The sequence below is a fragment of the Contarinia nasturtii genome, unplaced genomic scaffold, assembly GCF_009176525.2.
Source record: "Contarinia nasturtii isolate CC-2019 unplaced genomic scaffold, AAFC_CNas_1.1 Cnas_scaffold_4311, whole genome shotgun sequence".
NCBI lineage: Eukaryota > Metazoa > Arthropoda > Insecta > Diptera > Cecidomyiidae > Contarinia > Contarinia nasturtii.
The window spans coordinates 880,893-903,075 of record NW_022201606.1 but is presented as its reverse complement, the minus strand read 5'-3'; the positions used below and the strand labels follow the sequence as shown (position 1 = coordinate 903,075).

The window sequence follows — 22,183 nt, the reverse complement described above, 5'->3', positions numbered from 1 at the left end:
AGGATTTTGTGTTAGTGGCGCTACCTACATGTTATCCTACGAACTGATTGATATGCTATGTTTTTTTTATTCTGTTTTCTATGAACTTTCAACCTAACTTCACCCTGTGTGATCACACAGAAAGAAATCCCACATGACTTATCGTTTTGTTTTGAAAAAAGCAAATAGCATGATAATTATTTCGTCTACGCGAGTATATTTCATTTTTTTAAATTCATTATTACAATCAGTTCATTTTAAGTCTTCGTTTGCTGTTTATTATAATAAGTTCTATTGATTGCATGAAGTGTTGAACAAACAAATAAAGTTCAAAAATTAAAATTTGAAAAACACTGTTTGAATGATTTAAAGTGACATTTTTCTGGAAATACATTTTTCAAAGATGTTTCTCAAACTCTTTCTTGGTTTATTTGCTTTGTTAATTTCTATCTGCGATGCAAATAGCATCACACAAGACGTCAGAGGTAAGATCGGTTCTTAATGGAATAAAAAAATATAAAATCCAATCAAAATATTCGGCACACATTATATGCGAAAAATATTGTTTCAATTTATAGTTTGCATCGGTACAAATGGTCGGATGTCAGTACCACCAAATCGACAGCATCATTATCGTAACTTGCGCGATCGTTTTACAAATTGCACACATGTTGATGGGAATTTGGAATTGACATGGCTCGACGATTCAAAAATGGATCTCGACTTTTTACAAAATATTCGAGAAGTAAGCGGATATGTTCTAATCAGCCATGTAGATGCAAAAAATATTATTTTACCACGGTAATAAAACTGATGAAACTAATTTTGTTTGATTTGAATAATTTACTTATAGATAGAAATGAAATCAATTCTACTTAAATATATGTTATTCTAGTTTACAAATTATTCGTGGTCGAACTTTATTCAAATTAAACACTTTCTACGAGCAATTTGGCCTATTCGTTAGCTATTCAAAAATGGATTCTCTAGAATTACCAGCATTACGTGAAATTTCATCTGGATCGGTATTTATATTTAATAACCAGAATTTATGCTTCCTTCGAACAATCAATTGGGATGAAATTATTACAGGTACATTTTTAATATTTTATTAGAGAAAGTCGATTCGATGATAAGAGAGTATAATGTTTAAATATTTATAGGACCGGGAGAAACTTCAAAATATATCTATAAATTTACATTTCCCGAGCCAGTGTGTCCTAAATGTCATGCATCTTGTACGGCTGGATGTTGGGGTGAAGGAGCCCACAACTGTCAGAAATTCAGCAAAATAAATTGTTCGCCACAATGTGGTGAGGGTCGGTGCTTTGGTCCAAATCCACGTGATTGTTGTCATTTATTTTGTGCTGGCGGTTGTACAGGACCAACACAAAATAATTGTTTGGCATGTCGAAACTTTTACGATGATGGTGTTTGTAAAGATGAATGCCCACCGCTGCTAAAGTATAATCTAACCAAGTATTTATGGGAAGCAAATCCGGAGGGAAAATATACGTATGGCGCAACATGTGTTAGAAATTGTCCAGAGCATTTACTTAAAGATAATGGAGCCTGCGTAAAAACATGTTCAATTAATAAAATGGCGAAAAATGGTGAATGTGTCACTTGTAACGGTCCTTGTCCAAAAATCTGTCCGGGTGTTGGTATCATTCATTCGGGAAATATTGATACATTCCGTGGATGTACAATTATAGAAGGAAACCTTGAAATTTTGGATCAAACATTTAACGATTATCAACAGGTTTTTGCCAATTTATCATTTGGCGAACGATACATTAAAATGCACCCGGATCGTTTGGAGGTGTTTTCAACATTGCGTGAAGTTACCGGCTATATAAACATTCAAGCCGATCACACTCATTTCACAAATTTATCATATTTTCGAAATCTCGAAATTATTGGTGGTCGTCAATTACTCGATACATCCTTTGCGTCGCTTTATATTGTCAAAACCAATTTGAAATCATTGGAGTTACGTTCATTAAAACAAATTAATTCGGGAGCCGTTGTGATATTAGACAACAAAAATCTTTGCTTTGCCGGCGATATTGCCTGGAAGAAAATAAAAAAGGTAGACAATCATGAATCGGTGATTTCCAACAATCGCGAACAAATGGATTGTAGTGAGTATATATTTAATTTAAAGCAAATTTCTACGATATTGGTCCAACATTTATCAATATTGTTCCTTATTTGCATAGAACTCGATGGCCTGTTTTGTTCAGACGAATGTACAGATGCTGGATGCTGGGGAGCTGGACTTGACCAATGCTTGGAACAAAAACGCAAACCAAATGATGTAAAAACTCTATTACCTGTATCCGATGGATCCGATAAACCCAGTAATCCAATAATCCAAACCGATGAATCCAATGAAGTCGTAATACAGCTACCAAATACAAACATAACAATCACTACAAAAGGGGACAACAAACCAATTATTAACATTTTCATCAATAATAATCTATCATATTCTGCAAGTGATAACAACAATCAAAGCCAAAAGGTTAAATTAACAAAGTGTCCGTCATAATATGCACCCATTAGTATTTCAAGTAAAAGAACCTGTGGCAAATGTCATACTAACTGTCAAATTCAAATACATTTTATCATGAGAAGGAAAGAGACAAACATATGGAGTGACACATCCAGAAGATCCATTCAATGATGATAGGTTTATTCAACTATTTCGCTCTGATGAATGATTTGGATTGGTGTGCTGAATTTTGTCTTTTTTTACTTCTATTGCAACTACTATTTTAAATTAACCGAGTGTGAAAAAGATAACTTGGTAATTTCTAATATTCAAAATAACTATCGAGAAAATTCAATTATTAAAAGTTACCGGTTTTTAGTAAATTCAAGTTGATAATAAAAAAAACCATTCGTTCAGAGTTTGGTAAATATAAGTGCCAATGTATTTTTATTGAGATATCTATTTTTATACTGATGATCCTTGAATAGAGTACACATAAAATAAAATGTTGATTCTGATCCCAAACATTAAATCTCTTATGATATAAATCAATTTATCCAAAGTGTATGGCGCATCTGAAAAGGTCATTATTTAATTCTATAAATATTTCGATAATAAAGCTGCATTTCATAGCGAAAACATCAACTCTAAATGGCTCATCATGTCCAATAAAATGCCCTGTTCAAATACAATATCGCTTTTGCAATGGTTCACACACTCCATTTTTAAGCTTAAATCCATTGAATTTCATTCTACACCAAAGTCATTTAATCAAATTGTCTACTATCTCTTTCTCTTTCAAATTATCGGGTCATTTGATTTTGCAAGTATTATGCTAAAAAAAGTCTACTTGTATTGCGTGGGAGCTGTGTAAAAATATCGTCGGCTCGAAATAGTGGAAAAAAGGTACCGTTTGTATTTGTTTTGTCATTTGGATTTTCGTCTATTTGCTATGAATAAAATGATTATGATGGTGCTGATGTGTGTGCGATTTTGTCTGTTGTTTCAGTGAGCTTATATCAATACTACATTGTCAACAGTTGGATCATATTTTTTTTATTCTAAACATGTTTCGGTAAATTTGTTTTAGCCGAAAATCGGTTTATATCGCTTATCGGTTTGTTTTCTCATAAATTTTGAACATTGTTTTCGGTGCATTAACATATCGTCAAATTGATATGAATTTTATTATGGTACGAAATGGTTTGCTTAGTGGTTAATATTTTTTTTCTTTTAATACGGACTATCGAAATTGCGAGAGAAAGAGGCGACAATATGACCTTCTTTACTATCCTTATATTTTATGTATCTTTTTTTTTTCCATTATCAGAGTTTCTATCATTAAATTCAAGTTTTTTTACTACGAAAAATGCTCTTGTGCAAATTAATCAGATAAATGGCGATGCAGATTTAAATCATTTATTATTACTTTATTGATACACATTTACTACGTTGAATACAGGTATAACTGTATAACCCCCCTCCTTATGGCGAACTCTCTCCTTGATTCTCCGATAGAGAATTTACGACTTTTTCAATCAGTGGATGTTGGAATAAATGCGAGCCGATTAGAAGGAGGTATCAGATTGAGAGAGAAAAAACGAAAGCACATTATTTCACTATTTTTTATGCATATGCACAAAATCATTCTATCATATTTTACTTCTATTTAGAGCATTATGTTATATGGTTAAAGAGTATAATTTATCATCTACGGTAATAAAGTTATTCAGATGGTCAACATTGAATAGACTGTGTAATTTTCATCGTCTTAATTTGATAGATAACCTTTCCTTGCTTAATTTGAAACAAATATGACATATTTTTTTTAAAGTTACCAATATAACTAATACAATTTCTTCAAAAATACATATTTCTTTAAACATAAAACCAACAACAATAAAAAAAATGAAATAAAATATCGAATATTAGGAACAAACAAAAAAAACGATAGAGTCGTTAGACTTCTAATAAATGTGTGAATTTTATCATAAAAATTGGAAATGTAAGATATAAAAAGAGTTGTATAATCAAACAGAGTAAAATTGTTCTGGAGAATAGTTCACTTGTCAATCCGTGTGGTCTACTACAGCGTCAATCTTAAGACTTCTATCCATATGTTTCATTTCTCTTGTAACTTGTATATTCTCTTGTAAACCATTTTCAAAATGGTATTTCAATTAGCTTTAATTGTTTATTCATTGAATTTATTTTCGTCCAGTTACTGGAATGCCATCGTTGTTGACGGTGATGCTGAGTCGACGAATGTTTGGTTTATCATATTCTTCCATAGACATGCCGCGAGAAAGGCGACGTGGCCCCAATAATGAACCATCATTTGAACCGCCCGAGCTGGTGCTGAATGCGCGTCCGCGATCAACCTAGTGTGAAAGGGGAAAGTATTGCAATAGGTCAAAATTTACGAAATCTTAAAAACATGTTTTCTGGACGTTTCTGAGGTCAGAGAACCCGAATCAGGCCGTTTTGAGCATGGTTGTTGTAGGTCGCTTCCACGTCGTACGTTGTCCGCCGTACGCAAAATTTGTTCATCGATTATCTCACCCCCCAGAAAAGTCATTTAAAATCTGACTCCCATACAAAATTTGTATGGGAGGTACTCTTAATTTTGGTTGAAATTTTTCCAAACCCTCCGAATGTTATTTTTTGTGAAAAAAATAACCTGTACAAAGTTTCATGCCATTAAGATAGCATACAGACATGGCATCCATACAAAAATCCGAATTTTTTGTAACTTTAGTTATGAAAAGTGTTTCAAAAATAATTTTTATGGCAAAATTAACGTCAGACATATTTTTCATAGTGTTTTGTTAGAAAATAGAATACTTTCAAATGTCGTACAAATGGGTTCATCATGATAGTGTGAAAAATCTTTTGCGAGTACTTCTGCTATTAAATTAAAGAATATTTCGATGCCGAATATATAGCTTAATAAAATACGCAACTACCACCGTGCGGAAAAGTTCGTCTTACCCCGGGCATTGCAACCGATGTTAAAAGACCTTGGCCTTTGCAGAACAGCAAAATTGATTGGGCTACCTTTGCTGGCTATTTATTCAAACATTAAGAAAACAATACCATGAATGTTTAATGAGCATTTCAAATTGCCATCGGCTATATTTGCTTGACTTACAGCATCAACCAGAACATCGCCAGCTCGTTCAACTTTTAACATGGTGACACGTTCCTTATTTACGTCACGATGAAGCTTCTCGACGACCGTTGCATATGGCGATAGCATGCCAGTTATTAGGAGCGCATCGATTTTGCAATCTTTCAATGATAAATCTTTACGACTATTTTTTTCCCCAAATATTGACAGTCAATCGACATAATTCCCACAGCACATGAAATTGTAAGAAAAATGTGATAAAATTACATCACGAAATGAAAAGAAAAAACATTGAAATGGTACCGCTCAAGTTAATTTAAGTGAAAAACAACTTTTTTCAGTTAAAATTTGTCGATTACCATATCAAATAATCGTAATTTAAAAACGGTTTTTGTCTGGTGCAATATTTCAATCATCATTTCAACCTCCCGCTCATTTCATACCCATTTTATTGCACCATCTTTTTGAAAATAAAAAAAATTGCTTTTGCACGAATGAAAAATCCGATGGTCGTATCGAAAGTGAGAAATTCTCTTTTTAACGAAAAATTATGCAAAATGTTATGAAAATGATGTTGAAAAATTGGTAAGGCTTACCTCATGAATGCTTTTACATAGAGTCCCATATTCTTGTTGTTCAAAGCGCCATGCAGGCGGTCTTGAAACTCATGAATGACTTTCTCCTTGTCCGGATTACTTTCACCAACCAATTGCTATTGGTGTATAAACATCATTGCCAATATTCCGTGGATAATCACCCCCATTTAAATTGTGACGTACACAGTGTCATACAGCGAAAATGTGTTTTCATTCGTTTTATTCAACAAGTTCATAGATTGCGATAGAAAAAAAATCGAAAAAATAAACCATTTCAATAACATTGACATTTCATTTATAGCGAATAGATGTGTCATGTGTAGTTATAGAGTATGCTAATATAAAGTGTCAGAAAATAGAATGAAATACTTTTTGTATAATGAGAGAAACGTCTATTTGTTCTACTAAAGAGAAAGACAAGACAACGTGACGTTGAGATAGGGAAAAACTTTCAAGTACACACACAAACAACTTGGCTATTTTAAAACAGACACACATATGATGTTGACATTTGACACACTTGCAACAACACATGTATCTGGATTATGTTCTTTCTCTTCGTTTGTTTTAAAGAAGGCAGGCAATGAGTACATTAGAAAGGGGGGATGCATGCCACAGTATAATAATAGTTGGAAATAGTAAGGAAACTAAAAAATGAAGCTTTGATAGTAATTATAGTTGCGTGTGGAAAATATCTACATTGCTATGCTTCCTTTTGTTCAATTATAGAAGGGAATGAGTCACAAATGAACTTGTCAACTTAGTTTTGCATTCCAACGCCATTGTGACACTTTCCTTCGACCAGGAAAAAAAACATAAGAAATTGCTATGCGTGCAATTTGAGCAAAACCGAAAAAAAGTAAAATACATCAAATGAAACCGATAAATGTGTTCAATGTCAGAATCACGAATAAAAATACTAGTTAATTGTAAATGAATATTTATAGTTTACCTCATTGGCAATGATCTTAGTATTGGTTGTTTTGTATTGTAATTTGTGTGGATATTTTTTTGATGTTAGTTTATTTTATACATTTTTTTATTTTATTTTTGGGTATTGGTTATTTTAGTTTTGGGTTATTTTTTTGTTTAGGTCGCATGAAAAAAAAAAAAACAAGTAATGATAAAAAATCGATAATTTAATAAATTAAAATTTGTTCACATTTAGATATGCGGATAAAAATAATTTTGGTAATAAAAACCCCAACTATTACAATTTGGTCGACTGAAATTTAATTGCGCCGCTTTTCTTTACACGTGTCGACCTATCGTCATGAATAGCTGGGTTTGATATGCCAATATTAAACATTTAGATCGCTTGTTAAAAAAAATTACGGTGCATTTTTGAATGGAATATTTCAATTTGTGTGTGCCAATTATAAAAACTAAGAAGAAAACACAAAATCAATTTTCAACTTAATCGAATCGAGGCTAACAACACCAATTCATTTCAAGAAAAAAAATTGCTAAAAAATATGATACATACATGACCAAATTTGTGATACAGCAGAAAATCTTCGGCGCTTTGGGCAACCTCGTCAGCCTTCCAGTTGATGAACTATGAAATATTTGGCACACCAAGAAAAGTAGACGTAATGTTTCAAACAAAAACAAAAAAATGTTGAAAGTTTTCAAGATGTTACCTTAGTTTTGAAAGAATCAACAACGGATGCGGCGCTTCCGGTGCAATTGATTAAAATCAAACCCAAGCACCGAGCCGGATGGGCCAAACCGAAGCGTGCCAATGTATTTGCACCAGCTCCCTCACCGAGCCCGATTACATATTTAACATGTAAGAAATCTAATACGGTGACTAAATCCTCACCAAGTGTTTTCAGCGATGGAAAAACAAAGCTGTGCATAGTTAAACGTTGTACAAAGAAGGAAAAAAGCGATTCAGAGTGTCAGAGGAGAAAACGTCCATATGATGAATAACCATAAAATAAAAACAACAAAACTTACGTGTCAGGAAGCTTTTCAGCGTTATCAGCGTGACCAGGGACATCAACGTGAATGAAACACGATCTCTCCTTAATTTCAGTCATGCATGGACTGTTCACAAACTCTTGGAATGATGTATCTGCGATGTAAAGTGAAAAGTTTTCTCATTAAAGCAAAACCATGCGAATGTGTAATCGATTGTGAAATGAGACAAGCAAAATAAATATGAAACGGAAAATATGAAATCTTACGATTGCATCCCAAATCATGAACGGTTAAAAAAACAGCTCGTTTTTCTTGTTGCGATAAATCACCCTGCAATTTATAATAAAAGAAAGGAAGTGCGCACCATTCGGAAGCGCACAAAATTACATTCAATTCATTCGGGTGGTCGTAAAAAGTGGTTAATTCGTTTTATTTAATTGGTTGAAATGCAGCGGAATGCAACAAACCGCACAAACCACAACATTCAAAATGCCAACAAAACCGAATATGATTTTGCAATGTTGGATGATGCTGTGTGCACCGTACGCCACTTGAAAATATTTTAATTTAGTTTTCCCATCGGTGAAAATAGAATGGGCATTTGTGTCAAGTGCATAATGTTTGATATTTAATTTGAAAATATGCACTTCCGTTAAAATAAACTAACTTCCGAGCTGAGCATTCGGTGCCAAAGTGAATGTGTTGTGTGTTGGTCCGGTTCACGTATTCACCAAATGTCGTTACGTGTTTTCATGCCAAACCGAGATCAGATAAATTTATTATTTATGCTGTTTTAAATGTTCTTGTGAGAGTAGTCGGGTCGATATTTTAATTCCCAACGACGACAGCATTTCTCAAATCTATTGAGACGTAATATTCATTTCAAACAATTTTGTGTTTCATTCAGTGAAACGGAGCTGTTGTTCCATTGGTAATGGTAATCTTTTCATTGGTTCGAATATTATTCGTGATTCTTTGTTGCTGTTACTGCTGCTTTTGTGTTGCTTATTCTTTTGTTTCGAGTGTTTCGCGCATCATTGTGTTCGCTGTTTTTATGATTGTTGAAAATGTTTTTCCACTTCAAAAAATAAAATAAAATGAATACAATTCAAAAAGTTCCACACTGAACGGATACGAGGAAAACATAATCATTTCTTTTTCGTTATTTTTTATTTTCTTTCATTGCCGTTTTGAACAAAAAATTGTACTTGATACTTGAACTCATCGCTTGAATAGTGGATTGCGTGTGATGGATAATTATATTCCATTGTTTCTCAATAGCAGTGCCGTGTCAAAACTTAAGCAACCAATGAAAATGCAAATTTTGCTAAATATCCTTATGATGACTCTGTTGAAATGGACCCGATGACAAAGCAATAGCTAAAAACCTTTGTCACTGCTACAAACATGCTCATGTAACATCAAGTTCCAACACCGAATTTCGCATAATTTATTTTGCAATTACGTCATTTGATCATGCTCAAAGATGCAGCAAATTCATTAATGAATATTTATGGAACGATGAAGAATGGAGGTAAGTGCCCAAGAAAGTTATTCGGGTGGTAAACATAAAAAAACAGCAATAAATTTCTTTGAGCATTCAGCACTGCGATCTGAGATATGCATGAATGTTGCCAACCATATATATTGGCTATACGGTTTGACTGTTCACTTTTACTCTTTACAGACGACGCAATTGAGAAAGTTACAGATTGGTATGCCAGTGTTTGTGCGTTTTTGTTTCCATTCCATGCTGAGTGTCCTTTGCCATATGAACAATGTGAACTTCATTTGCCTTGGGTACATTCAATTTTTCACATAAAATGCTTACCTGAACTGTCACTGAAATATCTCCGCTTCGGTCTGTGCTCACAACATATCTCTGCGACAAGATGAAAAAAAAGTAATATGATTAGAACCGTAGGAAAAGTAAAGAGAAAAAATTGTATACAATTTATATATTGATGCTATTAAATGGAAAAATGTGGCAACGTGTAATATGGAAAAAATCGAAAGCATATTCTCCGATGAAGACACTTATTCTCCGCTTGATAACAAACACTAAATGGAATTGACGTCAATTCGCGATTATCATTCAATTATAAATTGAATGCTGCGAATGAAAGTCATTTGGATCATTTTGGTTAATTTGACTCGCATCGTTGTGTATAATTTAAGAAATTTCGATTTTCCATTTCTTGTGAAACACATCTTAGAAAATGAAGGTGGGTTGAAAGCTACTTTTCATGTTTTTTTTTTTATTAATAAATGGAATAAAAGCTCTGAATTTAGAAAACGAATGGGTGAGCAAAATTGAAGTACTGATTGGAGGGGTTTCAAAGGATAGCAGCTGATAAACTGAAACCGCACTCATTCGAAAGACGACATAATTAGCTCCTTTCTTTATTATAATTCCAGCTTTGAAATAGATACACAACTTCCCAGAGCACTTTTTACAGTGAAGCAAAAAAACTTAATTCTCAAGGGCCAATTAAAGCTGGAATTATTCCAAGGATTTCGTCCAATTTTCAACTTAAAGACTTTAAATGAACCTTAAAGTTTGCTGCAATTTTCCGAACCAGATTCTCCTTTCCATTTACATTGGCTGCAACAAAAAATTGAAACCTTCAAGCAACAGATATTTTCATCTAAATTTCTGCATCAGAGAGCTTTTAAACTTTCTTTTCATTTCGCAAACCATCGTTCGCACTTTGAATACCTTTTGACTTTTAATCTAAGCAATGCAATCTCTTCAAAAGCATACTTGAGCACACTCTAGTTCACATTCACTGTAACATGTTCATTTTTTCACATTTACTCAAGCGCATGACGAACGAAATAACAAAAAAAAACTCGTTGAAGCGTAAACATATAGATTCTTTGCAAGAAAGCTGGATTGAAAACTTGCCAACTCGTTTTAACAATGACTGCAGGCAAATATATCAGAGACGAACAATTCCTTGTTTTATTTTGACTCGAATACATTTTATTATATGAAAATGGTATTCACATGGCATTTCATTTGAAACAATTTCATAAAAATTGTAATGGTTTTAGATAGAAATCGATTTATTGGCATAAATCAAAACTATAAAATCAGCAATCAAAATAAATTAGAGTAAATAGACGTTGAATGGACAAACTGCGAATAATATTGCATATCATTCGATTCACATGAGATTAAAATGTTCGACTGAATGTGACACATTCAAAGCGAATGTATAGTTTTATGAAGCGTATGCATTTCAATCAAACTGGTGATTGAATGCGCTGGATTTGTTGAAATGTTGTTGTCATGTAAATTTATTCAAATCAACATGAATGCATCAATTGAAATTGACTGGGGGCGCTTTTTGAATGCGCCAGTTTGTATCCAGTTCTCAAGTATGTGATTTACTGCCATATTTTGTGCTCGCGTTACAATTGTGCTTTTTATCGTAGTCAATCAATGTTGCAATGCAATGTAAGCGAGAATAAAAGAAGTGTGTCTCGTTGCCTTTCTTTTATGGTTTCGGGTAGTTTTCATTTATCTTTATGACATGTCACCAAATTTAAAAATCTCAGACAAATGATGTGATGCGCGATTTGCTAACAATAAACGAGGGTAGCCATGTGAAAAACAAAAAAAAATAAGAAGATATCGATGGAAAGTATGTACTGAACGAATTTATGTGCTGTAAAATATTACGCCAAGTAAGGACCTCGTAATAAAGCCTTTTATTTTTCAAACTTATCCAATCATTTGTGGCAGAACAGCTTCAAAGTTTAAAGTTTCTCTCTCTCTCCTTCTTTCTCTCTCTCTCTCTCTCTCTATCGCAACCAAGCACTTTGAGCTGAAAGCCATCCAATTCCATTCAATGGTAATCTTGTTTGGTTCAAAAAAAAACAGAAAACCTACTTAATATGCAAAATGGTATGTCTCTATACTTGCGCATTACTCGAACGAGGGTAAAATAACAATTATTATCCCATCCGAACAGATGCGTTGGATGGTTTTGTGTGTTTGGTTATAGCAAAATGTCTGAGACAAAAATCGATTCACATTTTCGACATCTTTCGACCCAATATCCTAAACAAATTTCGATTGAACAACATTTTTGCGAAAAGTGCCATTCAAAAATGGAATGTTCAATTGATTCGTCTGATTTCCTTTTCTTATGACATTAAGTGCTTTGAGTAAAGTATGCAACAACAACAACAACAACAACAACAACAACGAACAAAAAAATGTGAAAATCGCAAAGAAAAATGCAGTAATCTTTTTTTGTCTCCGAATTTGTCTATATGATTGGTGGATGAGGATTGCTTTGTATCGAACAAAAGATTCACTCCATCCCAATACCATTACGTTGACAATGCCGAGCCTCCCAGCACAAACATGTAGTTTATCACCAAGTCCACTTTATACAATGTAGAGCATAACATTGCGATTGAGAAGGGCCATCCACTTTCAAACCGAACACAATCATTCGCAATGTAGAACTATGCAATGCGAGCATATTCAGTTCACTGCACTCGACCGTTTCGAAAACAGAGGGAGAGATAGACACAGAGCTTCACAATATTGCAAAAATCAAAACAAAAATAAACAGCCGTCGTTCGCCTAGTTTTCTACATCATAATAATTATCATAACCATCAATTGGCACATGAATATTGGAACGAAGTTCACCATAGAACAATAGTCACAAATCTGCGCGCTCACAAAATTCTTTGTCATAGTGGAAATTTATTTTATTTAGTTTTCCTGTACAGCTGAATCAAATAAAAAAAAATTCACCCCTCCAGCCATGACTTATTTTCTCGCATTCCTTTACTGACTTTAATGTTATGATTACTGAAGAAGCGAGGCGCCTCTTTCTCCCCCACCATTTTATTGGCGATTGTCATTAAACATATATTTATGCGATTACTATTGTTATGAGAATCATGTGTCATTTGAGTTTAATAATGAACGTTTCGAAAATTGAGAAATTTGTATAACATTTTATTATAAAAACACATAAACATTTAAATATGGTTGAAATGTATCTCTGTATATGGTGGAATATTTAAAATACATTGGTGTAATGGATCCCACACACAAAGCTTGGAATAAATTACAAAAAGTTATACTAACTTTAACAACATCTTCATGATGATTGTGGTTGCCGTGCAATGGCGTAGTTGGTTTGCTATTATTCTTAGTTTCCATGGTTTATTTTTATATGATTTTTTATCTCGCAAGAATTTTACAATTTCTTTTTTTTTTTACTTTTTATTCACAAATCCGTTTCAAAATCTAAAAAAAATCCAATAAAATGATTTTAATTACTTTCGTCTTTCACCACACTAAAAATGAATGTTCTTAATTTGTTGTGAAATTTTGGGCAATATAAAATAAAAGCCAAAGTAAAAGCCGTTTTTCGTGGGAAGCTTTTTAGTTTAAATGTGACGCATAAAAGAAAATACGCACAAACACCCAAATATTTTGCGTTCTATTTAAATCCCGACACAGCGTCTGTCCGCACCAACTGTATTATATACGCAACAAAACAACGGAGTCGGCTGAAGTTTACAATTGACTGAGCCTAAAAGCACGTTAGATTATTATGCAAACTTTATCGTTTCTTGCTCAAATTAACTGAATATCAATGAAGTTCAATGTTTGTTTTTGTTTGATTTTTTTTATCACTTTCGTTTTTGGGTTTTGTATCGAAACGCACTTTTCATCTGGATGAATGCCAAAATCTGACTGAATGAAATCTTTGGGATGCTTTCATAATATTTATCCTGGATGAGAAAGTGTAATAGATCGTGCGCATATCGGGTAGTCTCGTTGTTTCGCGCGAAAAGTGACGACGACTTCGGAATACATTTTGTTGGAGGGGAAATGCTTAATGTGCAAACACGAAATCGCATGTTTTCTATATGAAATAGACTTTTGAATGTTTTACTTTCAGCTGATGTGCATTAGAGGAGGGTGGATGGAAAACAGAAGCGGCGCACCGCCGGTTCAACGTCGCAAAACAATTTTAGTAAACAAAACAAGTAAAGTGTTATGTTTACGTTATGTTGTTGTGGATAGAAAACAGTCAAAACTCCGTAGCGGAGCTTGTGTCATACGAATCGATGGTTATCCATATATTTACCATGTCTAGCGCCAATGCAGACCATTTTTGGTATGCATTGCGATTGGGGAAAAAAAAAATATTTGTGACCAATATTTTTTCACAAACAAACACATCTTCTGTTTCATTTTCTCTTGTTTTTCCACTCCGGTAAGGAAAAACAAACAGCAGACACAATTGAATTGTGGACTTTTTTTTTTTGTTTCGTCGTTGAAATTTTCCAAAAGAATTTGTTTCATTTTGCTATCGCAGCTTTTCGTATTTTGCGTTCAATTTTCGTTTGCGTTTTGCTGATATGGTATATACATATTAAGCTTAAGACATACTTAGCCAAGATAGCAGTGAATCGAAGCGATTTTTGGATGCTACATCAGATCGATATTTGTATGTTGAGCTAGGTTCGCGCTGTTCTTTTGCCCCATTCACGTGCACATGTGTTTACGTACATCAAATTTTATACTCTGAACAACGACGGAACAAAACATGAATTGATTTTGTTTCATCTCATATGACACCTCTTTAAAAGCAATTGATTACAAAATAGAACAGGTCATCAAGCGCACTTTTGGTTTTTTCCCTTCTTTCATCTGATTTCAAGACAAAATGAATTCCGTATCTAATTTCAGCAATACTTTTTCATTCGTCTGTGTTATTTGGATTTTTCTTTCTTTCCAAGATGTGATTATGTAACTTATAAATTGTGTTTGTTCTACTGGCAAATGATAAAACGATGTGAAATATTTGTTTCTCGCTTGTTTAACTTTTCAATATTTTCCATTTGAAAATAGAAACGGGTTTCTTTCGTCTTTTAGAAAGACAAAAAAAAAGGGATGGAAAACGGATAAATTCTATTGCTAACATGAGTAATGGAAAACGTTATGACGTCGTAAATTCAAGCCACATGGGATATCTTATGTGCTGTCGAGTAATTGCTTTGAAGAAACATGCATAGAAAATGCTCTCACATCTATCGAACAAGTGGCAAATGGTTAAGAATAGAATAGAGAGAATACCAAATAGATGAAGCCGCAATCGATAAATATAAAAGAATATCAAAGTGTGCAGAAAAATAGTCAATTGACTTGAAGAGATAGAACTATCGTGCTGCGATGAAAAGAACAATCGATAACAACAAAATCGAATCCGTTTGATTGATCTTCTTGTAGAATACTTAACGAGAGAGTTATTTGTAAGCGTTGGATGACCTTTTGCCATTATGTTTTATAGTTTCGTTTTGTTTTTTTTTTATATGGTGGAAAAGCATTTATTTTGTAGAAAAAAAAATACTTTGATATCAAAATGTGCTTAATTCTGTTAGTTTATTCATACACCCACACATGCATACAATGTTCGTAGGAACAATTGGGTGAAAGACCGAATTTCGGACAAGTAAATTTGACCAAATAATGGAGTTATTGCACATAAATTCAAATTATCAAGCTTAAGTCAAGCATTAACTAACGGAAACAATGAAATTAGTATACATGGATTTCAATAACGAACGATACTACGCATTAAAATTGCACTTTGGAACTTAGTTAATTTGTTTTTCCCCTTCTGAGCTTTTGAGAGTTTTTATTTAGTTTGTTTGGATAACGATGATATCTAATAGTATTAATAAAGAAACAAAATAAACGTTTAACGTTGAAAAGATAACACTCATAAAAAATGTTATCACACGCCGAAGAGTGCATCATTTCGAATAGCCTCAAGGCTTTTTACGTTATCTTTCAAACGCTAAAGCAATGATTTTGCGGCTGCTGCAGCATAAAATATGAATCGATCCAAAGTAAAAGTCAATAAGCATACATAAAAGAGCGCTTAAACGAACAACGACACACAAAAATATAAACATTCGATAAGATCAAGAATTTTCATATTAAGCGATTCATATTACAGCAAACTTGACTCGAATGCACTGCACCATTCCATCTTATCGTATTGAATTCATACACACTTTTCGTTTTCGCATATCTATTATGGTGAAGCTCATAAATGCGGAAAAACGGTGTAATGTCCTTGTGTATTATAAGTCGTAACAAGCTCAACAACTCAGCTATACCACCCACTCAGATAATGGCCACAGCTCACGAAAAACACATTTATATTCATTTGAGCGTCTTCTTGTGAATGCTCGTGTTAGTTACACATCACGTAAATGTTTGTATCCCATTTTATGGGATGAAACTTGTTGTTTTTTTATTGTTTTTATTTTGTGGTGGAAAAAAATCAAATTATAAGCACATGCGCTCAAATAACCAAATAATCGGTCATTCATAAATAATTGAAGTGACAACATTATACAACTCTGTTAATAAAAACATCAATTAATCAAGCCATGCTTTAATACCAACGGCAAAAAATACTGCACGAAAACAATCGATCATATAAAATTCAATAGGATAACCCATCCGTTTATATCGCTATAACAATACGAAACTTTATTGCGTAAATGAAATCTCGCTACTTGTCTGCCGAACAAAAGCTTGTAAATTAAATCGTCGATGATTTTGTTTATCTTTATGTTTATTTCTTTCTGACTGAGTGAAAAGTTAACTGCCCATTCATCGAAGCAGTTAATTTCATGAATTTTAAAATAATGTCGATGACGAAGAAAACCGGAGGAATTATTGAGTGTATTTCATAAAAGCTTGACAACGATTTTTTTTTTGCTGACTCGTTTCGGTGCTAAAATTAAGTTATTGAAGCATAGCAATCGATGTCGATAACAAAAGTTCAACTATTCTTTTTATTTCGATCAGTGTCACATACTTTACCATCGAGTTCTCTTTTTTTTGCTCGTTCGAAGACGATGTGGTATGGGGGAGGCACGTTGTAACTGTACGCTCGTGTAACACGGATTCGATTTTACTGGCAAAGATAAATGGCAAAAGGAGAAAATTGGTTTCACCAGAACGAGTAAACAGATCAAGCTTAGTCCAAAGCCAAGGGTTTTTACGACTCAATTTTTAAGTAAGCGAATTTGTGTGTTATATGTTGGTGAGTTCGTGCCATGGATTATGACATGTGGCACACTCGATATCTTTCATCCCGAAATTAATCATGTCTCCATCATAACTCTATTCCAAACAGATAAATAATTTCCTTAATGCATTCGATACAATACAGAGTGTTCATGACCAATCTCACTATCGGATTCGATTTTAATGTAAACAAAGTAACTTTCCATTTATCATTGAGCGCAATAAGATGAAATTCAAGGCGTTCCGTGTATCTCAAGTAACTGTGATATCGATTAAATAAAAGTGTTATTTATTAAACGAAATGCCCAACAAAACTTGACAATGAGCGAATAAATTTAATCTAATGAATTGATGGCTATTGCTGTTACAATTTATGCATTCACATCATGCAAATGGCTATTTTGCATTCTATTTTATATGGGTTTGGTCTTTCAGCCACTGCTCGAGAATTCATTCGTCGAATCTATTTGAAACGGTTAATTTTCTGTGTGTTGTCTAACGCAAAAGAACGATGTTTGAAATCTATTCGAGTAATTGCGTTCAATTGTGCTAAATTGGTCAAGATAAACGCAGCGCACACGATGCACATGATTCTCTATATGCATTGATGAATCGTCCAATTCAGTTCGTTCCTTCGACAAATTGTATGTTCAAGTTATTTCTTTGATTTCATTTTATTATGATTATTATTTCTTTTGCGATTTCCAATTGATTTGCTCCATTCATTTGGTTTGCCATAAAGGACGTGTTTAAACTTGTCACCAAGTTAAACCTTCAACTGGCATTGAGCATTAAATTCACTCCAGCACAAGAAGAACATGGACAATTTTCGGTGTATTTTTTTTTAAATCAATAAATTATTTTTATATTGAGAGTAAGAAGAAAAAATTTACCTGTTCGATTAGACTTTCGGCTCGTCGTGCAAACGATTCACGTCTACCTCCTGGAGGTACGGGTGGCATGGATGTGGACAATGGTGGCGTTGACATAACGAATCACGTATATGTTACCTCGAAAATATCTCCAAAAACTTTTAATCGTATTATTTTGGCTAGTTGCGTCTTTTCGTGTCACCTTTCACTGTCGCCTGACTTGTTGGATTATTATATGTGTGTCAAAATGAATTCGTATCACGGATTCACCGCACATACGATGAATTTTTCAATGGTTACAAACTTTTTGTGATGTTCACAATATCGTTGAACGAAGGAGCGTCTGTGATTGCCCTAGAATCAGGACCAATCTCTTATTTATTTTTTTATTTTTCACACAAAAATACAGACTAAAAATAATACGTATGCTTGGAATAGTTTAAGTGAAAAGATGAAATGAAAATCGTGATGGGGAGAAAATCGCACTCCAATATTGTTTCTAAAGCTTCATTAAATTAGAGATTGGGTATGTTGGCACCACACAGCATGATATCACATTGGTATCAATTTAGTTTTTTTTTTTTTCAAACGAGCAATCATTCTTTTATCTCTTGTCGATGCGTGTGATTCGAATATGTGATTGGTAGTGGTGATGACATTTCCGTTTTGTTAATTATTTATTCCTTTTCATCATACCGGATTTGGAAGGCTACAAAATATAGCTCACGGCATGCCATCTACGCATTAAATCCACGGCACAGTGGCATGAATGATAATAGGAACCATAAGATATCGACCGAAAACTGAATAATACCAATTCATATGTTATCGAAAATATCAGCTGGCATTAGTTACAGTAATAAATTTCTTGTTCTTCAAAGGATATAATCAAGTTAGTTTTGTCGATTGGGCACTGATTTATTTGGGAAATGTTTATCACATTATTCAGCTATGCGGTCGATTCGATTTATGCGTATTGAATGCAATTGATTGCCACATTCATGTGGCATAGACATATGTATCGATGGAAAGCAATTAACAGCATCTATTTAGTGAGTTCACCATCACAAAAACTAATTATATTACATTTTCGAAGCAAATCGAACGGAAATCCGGATATTTGTGCACATTATACGTGACGCGAATAAGAGCAACGGCTCTGTTAACATAATGCTCAAATAAAGAATTGTATAATTTTCAATAGATTGAGTGTTCCGAAAGCTGAAACGGTTCTTTTTTTCGTATCTCGAATTTAATAAACTGTTGCTTCATTTGAAGGTTGTCAAAGCAATTCACTTTCAATTGAAATATTAAAATGCGTCTCAAAGCATACAATTTTAAGTGGCGCAAAAATCAACTCATTCCATTAAAGCAAGACAATAAAAGTTTATTTGCTGATTTTCTCTCACGCCTCCACCCCTCTTGATTCGCTTGCCGCACAAATTGTCAACAATGTCTTCGCTTTCAATCAATCGCATTGCATGACAAATATCGCTTTCTCTGTCGTGAATTATATTTTCGTTGTATTATGATATATATTTTATATGTTCTCATCACAAAAAAATGTGTTTGCCAAATGAAAGAATTTCATATACACGTCCGAATATACAACGCATTTGCGTCGTTCATTGATTTAACAAACAAACAAAACGGAACAGAACATACAACAAACTCAATTCGCGTTCAACAATTATACGGTAAATATTACTCCGTTTGAGATAATTGTCCGACCGTGTATAGCAGCGTCGCACTTGAGTTGTTTACATTTTTTTTTTATAAAAATCGTTTGTGTGTTTTTTGTGTGCGCCATCGAATTTGTTTATTTCAACACTATTAAATGCGTTTTGACGAAAAGAGCGTTCGCTGATCTAAAAATAGATCAAATTTAAAATGAATAAATTGAACTGGCGGCTTGTCTGGTGCAACAGTAGGAGTAGCCGCTTTGCACTAATTCGTTGTTAAATATCATCGGAAGAAATAAGATGATTACTTCTAAGCGATGGAAATGGCCAACAAAAACGGATCCATGCCCACACGGATTAAATCATATCGTTTATTATCAGTTCGCACAGTTTTTTTTGGCATGGCCATTTAAATATGCGAAAAAAATGGCACGACCACTTGTTTTGTTGTTTTTTTTTTTGTTGTAATTTATGTGTGTCCTGTCCCCTCGCGAAACATTTGCATTTTAAAGTCAACTGAACTGAATGGCATTCCAATTGAACAAATTGTAAAAAATCATTTTTAAAAAAAAGCATGCAAAAAATGGTCTAATCTACTGTTGCCTTGAAGTACGAAAGAATACATGAAATCGAAACGGATACGTCAACATGAACGCGTGTTAATAACAAATTATGTATAGTTTAGATTTATTCTGTTTTGTTTTTGTTCGTTGTGTAAATCGAGCAATTGAGTTCAATTTACAGCCGACTGCATTTTAACACAAGCGTCTTGAGTTGCAACTCCAAAATTGCATCTTTTACTCTTGCTGCGATTGTGTTTCGTCGAATTCACTACTTCATGTCATTTAAAAATAACCGTACGTGCGTTACATACATAGATGCTTCCTTTTGGCAAGCCTCTCTCGTTCTTGCTTTCCCCATCACGCTCAGTCTAACTCTATCAAACGAAATGCAATCAAAATCGAGTGCTAAATTTAGAATTCAGAACACAAAGAGGATTTATGACAAATTGTGTTAAATTCAAATGGCTTTCGACATGAATGCCGTAACATTTGTGATGATCTCTTGTTTCACGATGAGTTTTTTTTCAACGACGTAATATATTGTGACCACACTCAATGAAGATCAAGTTCTCAACACTCTATGCTAAGAATACTCGTGAAAATTGTCATTTAACTGATGATTAGTTGGAATCGATAATGATTGATGATTTTCGAGATAAATTCGATGTAATTTAGAATTTTTCCCAGAATTCTTTGGTTCTTTTTACGAATAATTTAGATTCGTTCTTAATTCGGAAATATATCCTTAATTGAATCGTTAAGGCGAAACAGTAGCTCTTATTTTTCTCCAAATAATACTGCAACATGAAGTTTTTTTCACACGGTTTATTTGTTGTAATACAACAAAAAAACTATTCATAAAAACTTTATGTTGCAGTATTATTTGGAGAAAAATAAGGGCTACTCTTTCGCCGCAACGATTCAATTGGAAATCTTTCTATCGAAATAGAATGGCTAGTGACTTTTTCTCTACCTGTGCTCTATAATCGAAAAGAACTCTTATTCCAGAAACTTAACAAAATAGTACAAAATTTTCAAATTTTTAATAATTCAGATTAAAAAAAACCGTACGCAAATTTTTATTAATAATATTCACGTGTTTTTATAGATAAATTTTGAAGTAATAATTCACACAGAATAAATACACTTTGTATTCTAAATTCACGTTTATATATGTAGCGAACAACGAAACCGATGAAGTGCTCGAAACAAACTGAAACAATTCAATTCAAAATGTGTTTGATACGTGAAATTTTTCTTTGTATTTTCTGATATTTCTCGTTAAAGTGATGTGTACGCATATAGATACAAACACAAACGCACACACACTGTGTGCTAAGAGACAAACAAACAAAGAGAAATGAAATCAACACACATTACCGATTCTGAATCGATTTGTGGAGTGATAGCGGTGGTCGACAAGCGAGCTGGTCGCGGACGCATCACCAACGGAACCGATGTATTTTAGTGATAGTAATGGATATCATCGATGTACATAGCTACAGACACACCATTTGGATATGGACTATGCGATGGAATCGTAGTTGAGCTAATAATTTTGACTTCTAAAGATTTATTTTGCTTGCGTGTTTATGTTGTTTGTTCGACTCGAGCCGACCGATCAATTTAGATGAAATGTATGCCGGCAATTTTCTATCTATGCCTTTTCTCCTGTTCATGCAACAAATCGAGGGAGTCGTGAATTGCATCGCGCGTACAAAACGACAATCATGTTTATATTAGACGATCATGAGAATGTGCAAACGCAGACGAATCATGGACTAACGAAAACAAAATCATTCTATTTATAGTTTAGCATACATTGCGAATTTCATGTTTACATTG

At 33.6% G+C, this 22,183-nt stretch overlaps 2 protein-coding genes across 4 annotated transcripts; one reads left to right on the top strand and one right to left on the bottom strand.

The window, feature by feature from the left end:
- The first annotated feature begins 192 nt into the window (after positions 1-192).
- On the top strand, positions 193-2,909 carry LOC116350764 (epidermal growth factor receptor-like). The gene is made up of 5 exons (XM_031782686.1): positions 193-464; positions 558-780; positions 875-1,071; positions 1,143-2,123; positions 2,202-2,909. The coding sequence occupies exons 1-5, from the start codon at positions 383-385 to the stop codon at positions 2,531-2,533; spliced, it is 1,815 nt and encodes a 604-aa protein (XP_031638546.1). The 5' UTR covers positions 193-382; the 3' UTR covers positions 2,534-2,909.
- LOC116350771 (uncharacterized protein ZK1073.1) lies at positions 2,896-21,526 on the bottom strand. Of its 3 annotated transcripts, none has more exons than XM_031782694.1 (12): positions 21,312-21,526; positions 18,115-18,447; positions 9,960-10,010; positions 8,395-8,458; positions 8,165-8,282; positions 7,846-8,056; positions 7,689-7,760; positions 7,155-7,169; positions 6,203-6,318; positions 5,628-5,790; positions 5,468-5,542; positions 2,896-4,857 (listed from the first exon to the last, which is right to left on the bottom strand). In XM_031782694.1, exons 2-12 carry the CDS (start codon positions 18,208-18,210, stop codon positions 4,684-4,686), a joined length of 1,155 nt encoding a protein of 384 aa, XP_031638554.1. In that variant the 5' UTR covers positions 18,211-18,447; positions 21,312-21,526; the 3' UTR covers positions 2,896-4,683. The 3 variants fall into 3 exon arrangements, with proteins under 3 accessions (XP_031638554.1, XP_031638556.1, XP_031638555.1); XM_031782696.1 differs by lacking the exons at positions 18,115-18,447; positions 21,312-21,526 and adding exons at positions 13,247-13,408; positions 13,583-13,849; XM_031782695.1 differs by lacking the exon at positions 7,155-7,169 and having other exon boundaries at positions 21,312-21,525.
- Positions 21,527-22,183: the final 657 nt, after the last annotated feature.